Here is a 12930-nt window from a genome sequence, read left to right as displayed (position 1 = left end):
CCATGGACACCAGAGGTGTATCTTCACATTCAGAAGAGATGGGCACTCTGTGGCCATTGGTTGTCTGCTGCTGTAGCTCATCTACTTCAAGGCGCAATGTGTTGTGCATGCAGATGTGCTCTTCTGCACACTACTGTTGTAATGTGTGGTGACTTGAATTACTGTCACCATCCTGTCAGCTTGAACCTGTCTGTCCATTCTCCTCTGACCGCTCTCATGAACAAGGCATTTTTTGTTTTTCACACCATTCTCTATAATCTCTAGAGACTGTTGTGGGTGAAAATCCCAGATCATCAGCAGTTTATGAGATACTCAAACCACCTCATCTGGCATCAGCAGATCACATTTCTTCCCCATTCTGATGTTTGGTCTGAACGACAAGTGAACCTCGACGATGTCGCCATGCTTTTCTCGCTTGAGTTGCTGCCACATGATTGGCTGATCAGCATTTGTATTAACCAGCAAGTGTACTTAGTAAAATGGACAGTCAGGGAAGAGCTTTCCCATCTCATCCATACACTGATCTCTGGGAAGTATTCCCTTTACTGGCTAATTCAAGATACTTCAATGGAATTTCTTAAAGCAGATATATGGAATAGGCAGATCTAGAGATACAAACTACAGTAAAAAGTTACTTTTCTGCAGATCAGAACTCACACTCAGAAGATGAAGGCTGATGTATTTAGGAAACTAAAAGATCCATTTTGTTTAGGGCATAGAACATGTTTGGAATGCACACACCATTATAATAATATTTTGGCCAAGTAAGTGTTTTAAAAAAACTGATGTTACCAAATTTTCTTAAATCTTCAGTGGCCTTTGAATTACAATTTAGATCAGGTGTTTTTTTGGTTAGAATCAGAGTGCCTAGGAAAATGAAAAGTAGTCTTCGCAAACTTTGTGTAGCCAGCTGGTTGTGTAGTAGCATCGACACTGTCCTTCGAGGTGAATGATCCCAGGTTCAAATCCAGCTGGCTCCTTGCACGCTTTCCATCTGTGCTGGGTTATACGCCGAGCTAGTAAATTGGTTACGTAAAAAACAGACAAATGTTAAAGAAATGACAACATTGCTGCCCAATACATCACAAGGTACGGAAAGGAACTAAAAAACTTCGTGTGAACTTTTGTGGTATTTTTCAGCCAATAATTATATAAAAAGTAATTACTCACACAGTTTAAAAATTAAATGATTATGATTTTGAAACACTAATGTGCGATTTGTTAGTTTCAGAGAGAGTTTCCAAACCACCTACTCCCCATTTTGGAATGAAAATGCAAGGACCGAGATACCCAGTCCAGAATAACAGTGGCAGGAATGAGAGAAGCACATCCAACCACTCAAACTGTCCAGAACCAACTGATGTATCTAAAGTTCAAAGGACACCTCAAGGGCGACTTGACATACCCACTCTCGCACCTCCTCCCCTTCCTGTCATGCCTCCATGTCAGGGTAGATCTCCATTGCCTTCTCCTCCTCCAGTACCTGCTCACTCATTCAATAAACCTGCAAAAACTACATCACAAAGCCCTCTACCCCCTCCTCCACCACCTCCACCTCAAAGTAATAAACCAATTAAATTTCAATACACACAAGCACCACCATCTCCTCCACTACCACCGCCTCCACCTTCCCACAACTTCCAAGACCAAACTTCAGATTTCTTGTTCCCTGCTCCACCTCCCCCTATAATTTGCACAGAAGACTGTACAGATTTTCCTCCCCCTCCACCCCCACTACCACCATCTTCTTCCAGTGTTCCTCATGGGCGAGCTGAAAGCCCTCTTCCTCCGCCACCTCCACCGCCTCCTTTATTAAGCAATCCAGAAGTTCCTCCACCTCTGCCTCCGAAATTACCAAACTTTTCCAACAGGCCACATACATCTCCTCTTCCTCCTCCGCTGCCATCAACCCCTCCCTATGGCCATCCAGGCTCATTCTCATCTTCTGGCCAAGCATCGTCCACAACCCAACTGTCCACAAGGGAAGCCTCATCTAGATCTGCAGGTAAGAATTGGTTGGTTATACAGTAACGACGTGTCTCCTGATGTATTGTACATTATGTCATAAATCAATACTGTATATAATATCTACAATTCGGTAGTAGCAACTAAGGTCAGATTTACTTAATTGATTAGGCAGAGTGGCTAATGCCACAGAAAACAATGATTCTTCTATTTTAAGTAGATTGGATAGTAATTTTAAACTCCAAGGTCCTAAAGGGTTTCGATGTAGGGTTATAATTATTGTAATTTTTTCAATAATAATTTCATAACTTAAAAAAAAGTTAATTGTTGATGCGTAGTCATGTTCTGAAATGCTCTAAACTCAGGACATTTTCCTCAGATTGGAGAAGAGACAAAAATGCCAGTTTCTTGTCACTGAGAAGTGAGAGATGAGAAGTGAGAGATGCCAACAAGTAAATTGTCGGATGTTGGCCTCACAGTAGTTGTGGGTAAATTAGCGGCTTCACCTGAGTTGTGCCAGAGCAACTGAATATTTATTCAATTCCCGCTGTGCCCTGGGGATGACTGCAATGTAGACGAGACAGGTGCCCATCTCTTTGTGGACTGTGGGTTTGCGAAGACAGTGTGGAGAAAGATGCAAGGGCTTACATCACGATCAGCCATGTATCAAAGGGTTCCCTAATCTACAGGCTGTTTCCAGGGACAGACACGAACACACGAAAAGCAACTGTAGCTGGAAGATCACCAACTCAGTGAAAGATGCCAATCAAGATGCCCTTAGAGGAATGCTGCCGACTGGCACATTCCAGGCGGCAGGAGTACGTGCTGAGGGACGCACTGAAACTTGGTGCAGCCACCACAAGGGCTCCGTGGGGAAGGACCACAGTGTACTGGATAGGGAGGGACCAGGTTGGGTGAGGAAACCCCTTACTTATTGTAGTAGAGTATCATCCCAGGGAGCCACATGAGTGGCAAGAATCCTAAGCAGAATAGGAAAGTAGCAATGAGTTAAAAGATCAACCATGTTTCTGTTGAAAAGAAGAGCAAACATGAACAAATGAGGTGTTCATTCCAGTAATTGTCCATGTAGACCATAATGAGGACTTGGGATTCCTTGTACAAGATTCCCTAAAGGTTAACTTGCAGGTTGAGTCGGTGGTGAGGAGGGCAAATGCAATGTTGGCATTCATTTTCAGAAGACTAGATTATAACAGCAAGGGTGTGATGTGGAGGCTTTATAAGGAATTGGTCAGACCACACTTGGGAGTATTGTGAGCAGTACTGGGCCCCTTATCTAAGACAGGATATGCTGATGTTGGAGACGGTCCAGAGGAGGTTCAGGAGAATGATCCTGGGAATGAAAGAGTTACCGTATGAGGAGCAGTTGATGGCTCTGGGCCTGTGCTCACTGGAGTTAAGGAGAATGAGTGGGGAGTGGGGGGTGGGGGAAGAATCTCATTGACATCTACCAAATATTGAAAAGCCTAGAGTGAATGTAGAATAGCAGGGCAGTCTAGCACCAGAAGGCACAGCTTCAGAATACAAGGACGTCCCTTAAGAACAAAGGTGTGCAGGAATTTATTCAGCCAAGTTATTGAGTATATTTGGAGCCAAGATTGACAGGTTCTTGATTAGTAAGGGCTTCAAAGGTTACGGGGAGAAGGCAGGAGAATGGGATTGAGTGGGATAATAAATCAGCCATGATGGAATGGGAAGCAGACTCGATGGGCCAAATGACCTAATCCTGCTTTAACGTCTTATCGTAATGATCATTGTCAATTCTGATGGGTTTTATTGAGCACTTAAGTTAAAATGTAACCAATTTTATTTCCTAGTGCACAATGGAGGTGGAAAATCAGCATCGCCTCCTCTTCCACCATCCAGGTCATCCAGCACCGAGGCTACAAGCAGAAACCAGCATTTGCCCGGAGCTATTCGGACACCTCTACCCCCACCCCCTCCACCGCCACCATTACCAGTGAAAAATCGGCAAGGACTTGCCAGTGTGCCGCCACCAGTGTGTGGTAATTATCAAAAATGTGTGTCTTTAAGCAGTTGTGTTATGATTTAAATGTCTAAAATCCCCAATTTCTGTTCACCCATGGAACAAGTGAAGACAGTCACTCAACAGCCTCCATGCAGAGATTCTGAAAACAAAACCCCAATGGGATTGGTACCTCGAAATTAAATCTTAGAGGAAAGTTAGCACCTATTAGCTGACAGATATTCCAAACAAATTAACACTTCATTTTATTTATTTATTGACGTACAGTGTGGAATAAGCCCTCCCGGTCCTTCCAGCCTTGCCAGAAAGCATGGCGACGCTTGCAGGCTACCCCCAGCACGATCCTCGCTGATAGATGGGACGCAAAAGGGCGCATTTCACTGTATGCTGTGACGTACATGTGATCAACAAAACTAAATCTCTTAAGAATCTTTTCAGAGTTTCAGGGCACCTAACAGTAGCAGGACTGAACACAAGGGAAGCTATTGCCACAGAAATTGTTAGATTCTTGAAGAGAATCGAGACAAGCGGGAAGTTGTTTTCCTTCAGTGCTGACTTACTGACTGCAGGTTCTGGACCTATTTCTACTCACCTGATAGGGGGAATTGGACACGTAGAGTGTATTTTTGGTAGCCAGGTCAAAGGCAGCCATTAACCATTCTGTGTTTAACCAATTCTATTAATGGAAAGTCCAAGTCCAATTTGGATTTCTCATTATTGTGTACCCTTAAAAAGGATAATAAAATAAAGGTTCAGAATAGAACACTGAACAGTAAAGCACAATACAACAAAGTAGAAGTATAGTTTCTAAAGTATTTCCTTTCAAGATCATCAAATCAAATTCAAGTTTAATTATCCTTCAAGCATGCATGAATACAGCCGAATGAAACAGTTCCTCTTGAAACCTGAGAAGAAATATTTCAGGATTGTTTAATAGCATAAGTACACAAATGTTAAGGAGGACAAAATAATTGTTACTCCAGATCTGATGCAGCACAAAAGCACACAATAATGTAAAGAAAACAATAATAAAATACACAATAAATAGAAATACATAAGATAGCTTCTATTTTGACTTTAGGTCCATAAAGTGACACTAGGATCAGGAGATTCTGACAGGAAATGATGAAGTAGTGAAATAATAGAGTCTGATTTCAAAGTGAAAATGTCAATTCCACTTTAAACAGGAGATGGGTAGCTCTTTCTCACCTGTGGCTCCCAGCAGCTGTTTGTGTGCAACAGCAGCCACTCCCCGGTGCACAGGTGGGTTAAACCAGGTGAGGGTAGCTGGTAGGCCTCATGTTCCAGTGAGATTACGGACATGCCTGTCCTAGCATGTGAAGTCAGCTCCAGTAAACTGGGCAGACTCTGATCTACAGTGAGATCCAATGGATAGGAAGGTGGTTCTGCAACACTCCATGGAGAGCCAAGGGCATGACAAGGCACGGAAGACGTCATGGTCATCCACTGCAACCAAGGAAGACACCAATTTGTGACGCTTGTTTGTACCACTGGACCTAGACTTCCAAAGTTGAGAGAGTGTAACTGCCCCAGTGGCTTTTCCACTTTTTAAAAACAATCCCACACAGATTTTATGTTATCATTGGACATGATGGACAACCACCACATGCTTATTGCAAGTAGGAAATTATAAATATGAGCATTTCAAAAAAAATTATTTTTATACATCTTAACATTGAAGAATATAGAGTGACCATATATATAGAGAGACAATATTAAATAAAAATAAATAATGTTAATTCCCCCCCCCCTCCCCACTCTGCTAAAGAAATTTTAGTCTGGTTACTTTGTGTACCTTCTCTGGCTCTTGGCTCAAGTTGCTGGAGCTGATAGCAAAGCCATAGAAATAGCATCATACACATTCCATAATTAGAACTAACCTTTCACAGAAATGCTGTCTGAAAAATAAGTTTTTCAACAATCTTTAACAGTGTGATTTGTTTCCTCCATCGTATCTTTATATTCAGCTGATGACTTTGAGGCCAAATATAATTTTCACTCAGTTGAAGACCTTCCACCTCCAGACGAATACAAATCAATTCCCAGGATATATCCCAGTAAACAGCCCAGAGGTGAGCCCTTTCTTCTGTTACTTTTATCAGTAGGGGTAACTTTAATCAAATAGACTTGTCAGGAAGATGCATGTCTACGGAGACTCTGACAGGAATTGGTAAAGCAGAGCCTGGGGTCTATATGAAAACGTCAACTCCACTTTGTACAGGAAATGGCTAAGCTCTCTATATTTGGCTCAACTATCATTGCAATAGCAAATTATAAATATGAACATTTTGAAGATGGTATTTCAGAAAGAAAAACATTATCTTTACATGTTTTAACACTGCAGAATATGGAGTGACCATATGCATAGGGATGCATCGTTAACAAAAAATAAATAATACTGTTGATTGCCCCTCACTAAAGAGATGTTGGCTTGCAGAAAGTCAAGCAAAAGCCCTTCAGTGGCACATCACTGCTTCCAGACTACTGAAACAATGATAAAGAACATATAAAATTACAGCTCAGTACAGGCTCTTCGGCCCATGATGTTGTGCCAACCTTTCAACCTGCTCTAAAATCAAGCTAACTCTTCCCTCCTTGATGGTGTGAGATTTGGTAATTGACCCATCTTCCGCCTTGTCCCTTCTCAGCCTTAAAATAAATAGGAATTTACACTCAGTAACCTGTACATCTGCTAATTAATGCAAGTAATTTATCATCCAATCATATGGCAGCAACTCAGTGAATAAAGGCATGCAGACATGGTCAAAAGGTTCAGCTGTTGTTCAGACCAAACATCAGAATGAGGAAGAAATGTGATCTAAGTGACTCTGACCGTGGAATAATTATTGGTGCCAGATGGGATAGTTTGAGTATCTCAGAAACTGCTGATCTCCTGGGATTTTCACACACAACAGTCTCTAGAGTTCACAAAGAATGGTGAGAAAACCAAAAGAGAAACATCCAGTGAGTAGCAGTTCTGTGGGCAAAAACCCCTCGTTAATGAGAGAGGTCAGAGGAGAATGGCTAGACTGAAGATGACAGAAAAGCGATAGCAACTCAAATACTGTGAGTGCCAAGGTAGTGTAGCGTTTAGTACAATGCTATAACAGTTCCAGAGTTCGGAGTTCCGTAATGATTCTCTGTACATCCTCCCCGTTGAATGCAGGGGTTTTCACCCACGGTCCTAGGACATACCAGATAGGTTAATTGGTCACTGTAAATTGTCCCATGATTAGGTTAGGGTTAGATGGGTTTGTCGGCGGTTGCTAGGGTGGTGCGGCTTGAAGTACCCACTCACACTCTATCGCCAAATAGATAAGTAACCACACGTTCCAACAGTGGTGTGCAGAAGAGCATCTCTGAACGTACGACACTTCGAACCTTGAAGTGGGTGGGCTACAGCAGCAGAAGATCACGAGCATACACTCAGTGGCCACTCCATTAGGTACAGGAGGAATTTAATAAAGTGGCCACTGAGTGAATTTATCTACTTATTTTTCCACACGATGAAAAAGGCAAATGTTGAGAGTGGTTTAAACTAACATGGCAGGGGGATGGGAATCAGAATGAGGATGAGCCAGCAGGTTTACAAATAGATCATGGGTGTAACTTGAATGTAAGGAAGGACGAGCCAATGATTGGGTACAAATGCAGACACAGCAAAGAGTTAAATTGTATCACAGAGGCAAAATTCAGAAGGGTGAAGTTTGCATGACTGAAGGTGATGTATTTACCTGCGCATAGCATTTGGAATAAGGTGGACAAACTCGTGACGCAATTAGAGATTGGTCGGTGTGATATTGTGGGCATCACTGAGTCATAGCTGAAAGAAGGCCTAGTTGGGAGCTTAACATCCAATACTTTGCACAATGATACTTTGTATTGAAGGGACAGACAAGAAGGCATAGGCGGTGGTATGGCTCTTTTGGTAAGAGATGGAATTATTTCTTTAGAAAGAGGTGACATAGGGTCAGAGAATGTTGAATCTTTGTGGGTGGAGTTAAGAAACTTCAAGGGTAAAAAGCGATTATGGTAATCATATATAGGCCTCCAAATAGCCAAGGTGGGATTGAGATTGCAAAGGGAGCTGGAAAAAGCATAGGAGTAATGTCACAATAGTCATGGAGAACTTCAATATGCAAGGGGATTGGGAAAATCAGGTTGGTGTTGGATCACAAGAGAGGGAATTTGTTGAATGCCTACAAGATGGGTTTGCAGAGTCGATTTTGGGAAAAGCTACCTTAGATTGGATGTTGTATAGGGAGTTTAACGGAAAGGAACCCTTAGAAGCAGTGATCATAATATGATTGAATTCATACTGCAATTTGAGAGGTTCAAGCATAAGTCACATATATCACTATCGCAATGGAATAAAGGGAAATCCAGAGGCGTGAGAGAGGAACTTACCCAGATGGATTGGAGGAGATTGCTGGTGGGAATGATGACAGAACAGAGATGGCTGAAGTTTCTGGGAATAGTTCACAAGACGCAGGATAGATATATCCTACAGAGGAAGAAGTTTTCAAATGGCAGGGGTAGGCAATGGTGGCTGGCAAAGGAAATTAAGGACTGTATAAAAGCCAAGGAAAGGGCATATGAAGTAGCAAAAGTGAGTGGAAAGTTGGGTGATTGGGAAACCTTTAAAATCCAATAAAAGGCAACTAAAAAGCTATAAGAAGGGAAAAGAAATTTGAAGGCATAGTAGCCCTCAATAAAAGCAGGATACCAAAAGCTTTTTCAATTATATAAAGGGTAAAAGGGAGGTGAGAGTTGATATTGGACCACTGGAAAATGATGCTAGTCAAGTAGTAAAGGGGGACAAAGAAATAGCAGATGGACTTAATGGGTACTTTGCATCCGTCTTCACTGTGGGGGACACAAGCAATGTTAGTGTTCTTCGAGGAAGTAACAAGCAGGGTGGACAAAGGAGAGGCAGTGGATGTCATTTGCTTGGATTTTCAGAAGGCGTTTGATAAAGTGCCACACATGAGGCTGCTTAACAAGATAAAATCCCATGGCATTACAGGAGAGATACTGGCATGGATAGAGGAATGGCTGACAGGCAGGAGGCAGCGAGTGGGAATAAAAGGGGCCTTTTCTGGTTGGCTGCCGGTGACTAGTGGTGTTCCTCAGGGATCAGTATTGGGACCGCTACTTTTCACATTGTTTGTCAGTGATTTGGATAATGGAATTGATGGCTTTGTGGCAAAGTTTGTGGATGATACAGAGATGGGTGGAGGAGTAGGTAGTGCTGAGGAAGCAATGCGATTGCAGCAGGACTTAGACAAATGGGAAGAATGGGCAAAAAGTGGCAGATAGAATACAGTGTTGGGAAATGTATGATAATACATTTTGGTAAAAGGAACAATAGTGTAGACTTATTTAAATGGGGAGTGGGTTCAAACATCAGAGGTGCAGAGGGACTTTGGAGTCCTCATGCAAGACACCCAGAAAGTTAATTTACAGGTTGAGTCTGTGGTAAAGAAGGCAAATGCAATGTTGGCATTTATTTCAAGGGGAATAGTATATGAAAGCAAAGAGATAATGCTGAGCCTTTAAGACGCTAGTCAGACTGTGCAGAGTATTGTGTACAGTTTTGGGCCCCATATCTCAGAAAGGATGTGTTGTCATTGGAGAGAGTCCAAAGGAGGTTCATGAGTATGATTCTGGGAATGAAGGGGTTAACACATGAGGAGTGTTTGGCAACTTTGGGCCTGTACTCCCTGGAATTTAGAAGAATGCCCAGGGGAGGTGGGGTGGAATCTCATTGAAACCTACCGGATGTTGGAAGGACCAGATAGGGTGGATGTGGAGAGGATGTTTCCTATCTGGGGGTATCTAGAACTAGAGGGCACAGCCTCAAAACTGAGGGGTGACCCTTTAGAAAAGATGTGAGGAGGATTTCTTTTTTTAGCCAGAGAATAGTCAATCTGTGGAATGCTCTGCCACAAACTGTGGTGGAGGTCAAGTCCATGGGTATATTTAAGGTGAAAGTTGATTGTTTCCTGATCGGTCAGGGCATCAAAGGCTAGGGCAAGAAGGCAGGAGGATGGAGTTGAGTGGGATCCAGGACCAGCCATGGTGGAATGGCGGAGCAGACTTGATGAGCTGAATGGCCTAATTCTGCTCCTATGTCTTACGGAGACCAATGAACTTGATTTCTGACTTCTATCTTTTCCTCCCCATCAGCTAGCCAAAGAGGTCACCGGACTACAACTCCATTAAGATGAGTGTTTGATTCTGGGTTCACCTCTACCATCAGCTTGAAGATGACATGGAACAGCACTGGAGGAAGAGTTTTTACTTACTTCTCACTTACACTAAAGTTTTCTCAGATGTTCAAATGTTTTCCTCCTTAACAAAATGGCAAAGTTGTTATATGGTCAATTAACTTTTAACTCCCTATTTTCCTAGCAGTGACTTTTATAATAAGTAATTTCAAAATATCGTGCCTCTGTAAATTTCAATTCTGTCACAGCCATGTGCTGTTACGAAAAGACAACTTTGTAGCTTTTGTCAGGTTCATGTACCTTTGACTTCAACAGCAGGCTGGGAAATCTGAACACTTGGTATTGAAGAGAAGAAAAAAAATGGAAAATATAAAATGTTTCAATAGATAAAACATTTTGCTCATGTTATGCATTAGGAGCAGAATTAGGCCATTTGGCCCATCAGGTTCCGCTCTGCCATTCCATCACGGCTGATTTATTATCCCTCTCAACCCCATTCTCCCTGTAACCTTTGACACCCTGACTAACCCAGAACCTATAATCTTTAAATATACCCAGTGACTTGGCCCCCCACAGCTGAATTCCAGAGATTCACCAACCTCTGGCTAAAGAAATTTCTTCTCCTCTCTGTTCTAAACGGACACCCCTCTACTCCAGGGATTCCCAACCTGGGTTCACGGACCCCTTGCTTAATAGTGTTGGTCCGTAGCACCGCTGTTCTAATCTGTGACTGTACCCTCTGATCCTAGACTCACCCACCATAGGAAACATCCTCTCTATCATCCAGTCTTGTCTAGTCCTTTCAATATTCAATATGTTTCAATTAGATCCCCCCTCTCCAATTTTCTTCTAAACTCCAGCCATCAAGTGCTCCTCGCAAGTTAACCCTTTCACACTCAGAATAATTTTTGTGAACCTCCTCACCCTCTCCAATCCCAGTACTTCTTAGATAAGGAGCCTAAAGCTCCAAGTGTGGTTTGACACTAACACATTGTTAGTAATTATGATGAGAGCACTTAAAAATAGTTTGGTCTCAGCCCAAAGTTAAACAATCCTTTCTGTTTAATTAAGCTCATGATCACAATTATAATTTACCTGTATGTGTTCTCTAATGCTTTTATTTCTCTTGTGTATTTACATGGCACATTAACGATTATCCGTCTACACTAGCAGACTACCACAGTACCATCATTAAATACAAAATGTCGAACTTCTCATATCAGATTGTAATCTGGTAAAGGGAAGTAAAAATTAACTGATGTCTTATAGTCTTTGACTTTAAATCATTAAACGCTGATCATGGTATTCTGTTTGTTTTTCCCTGTTAAATATTACCAAGTAACTAAAGGTTGCAAGGGAATGGCAGGGTGGAGATACGTCTCTACCAAAGGAGGTGTAAGACACTCCTCCCCTCCGCTAGCCTACAGGTCACCCTTGGACAAGGTGTAGCATCTATTTAGCATCATCCCCCCCTCCCAATCAGGGTCACGTGAAACCATGGTCGTATGAGCAGCCAGTGCCTATCACAAGTCCTGGTTATGTGACGCCTGATGCCAGACAGATAATCTTTGAAGAGTATTGATAATGACTGGGGTCACCCGTCTGGTAAAGACACTGCCCAGAAGAAGGCAATGGCAAACCACCTCTGTTTAAAAAAAAAACATTGTGAAGACCAATCATGGTCTTGGGAAGATCATGATCACCTGTGTCATACAACACAGTACATAATGATGATGACAGCAAAACATACAGTGAAGTGCGTTGTTTGCCTCAAATTAAATTGGCGAGAATTGCGCTGGGGGCAGCCTGCAAGTGTCTCCATGCTCACAGCTTATGAACCCAAAGTATGTCTTTGGAATGGGGGAGGAATCAATTAAATATATTCTCCACTATTAAAATACTTAACTGCAATTTTCTTGTCAAGGCAACAATTGTGTCAGTCTCCACGGTCCCCTACTTCCTCTGATGCCGAGATCAAACCTTTACAAACTATTAATGTTGAGACGTAACTGGTATTATACACAGTTCTAACAATCAGATGTTCAAAGGAGCAGAAATCAATAGAATAAATTTTGTCAAAAAATCTTTAAAGAGTACCTTATGACTGGCAAAGGCTGCACACATCACTGTTCAAAAGGCTGAACACATCATGTTCAAAATATTCAAGCTTCAAGTTGTCTGCCATACATGAAATGTTTTTGGATGCACGGATGAACCAGAATACAGAGATCCCATGCAATAGAACTGTATATCATGACAAATAAAATGACACTTGGAATCAAAAGGTTTGAACCAGCCATTGAGTTTAACAACATCTGTAAATAGAGAAAATGTTTTCAACTGACAGGTTGAAGATTTGCTCGTAAAAGTATTAAAATCAACTTTAAACAAGACATTCTGCACGCATCCAGAGAAGTTGATTTTTAAACAAAACACACAAAATGCCTGAGGAACTCCGCAACTCGTGCAGCGTCTATAGAGGGGAATAAACACTAGACATTTTGGGCCGAGACCCTTTAAGCCAAGAACCCTCATTTGTCCTGAAGAGTCCCATGTCAAGTCAAGTTCATTGTCATTTAACCGTATAGCATCAAACGAGACTACATTTTTCCAGACCAGGGTGTAAAGCACAGTTGTACACATGTAATGTACAATAACTTAGGAAAGTAAGAAACAAACCTACAAATGAATTGCGCATAAATAAACCAA

The 12930-nt window shown here is 41.9% G+C and overlaps 1 protein-coding gene across 3 annotated transcripts in view; it reads left to right on the top strand.

Annotated features, from left to right (window-relative positions):
* LOC134357822 (WAS/WASL-interacting protein family member 2-like) overlaps positions 1–12930 on the top strand; it is a 57568-nt gene extending 44638 nt beyond the window's left edge. Inside the window, exons 5-8 of one of the 3 annotated variants that reach the window (XM_063069525.1) lie at positions 1226–2005; positions 3801–3989; positions 5959–6063; positions 10181–12930. In XM_063069525.1, the coding sequence (XP_062925595.1) occupies positions 1226–2005; positions 3801–3989; positions 5959–6063; positions 10181–10221 (1115 nt within the window). In that variant the 3' untranslated portion in view covers positions 10222–12930. The remainder of the gene's footprint in view (positions 1–1225; positions 2006–3800; positions 3990–5958; positions 6064–10180) is intronic. The other 2 variants (XM_063069524.1, XM_063069523.1) reach the window with 2 other exon arrangements.

Source organism: Mobula hypostoma, chromosome 17, assembly GCF_963921235.1.
Source record: "Mobula hypostoma chromosome 17, sMobHyp1.1, whole genome shotgun sequence".
Taxonomy (NCBI): domain Eukaryota; kingdom Metazoa; phylum Chordata; class Chondrichthyes; order Myliobatiformes; family Myliobatidae; genus Mobula; species Mobula hypostoma.
This window is presented reverse-complemented; position numbering and strand designations above follow the sequence as displayed.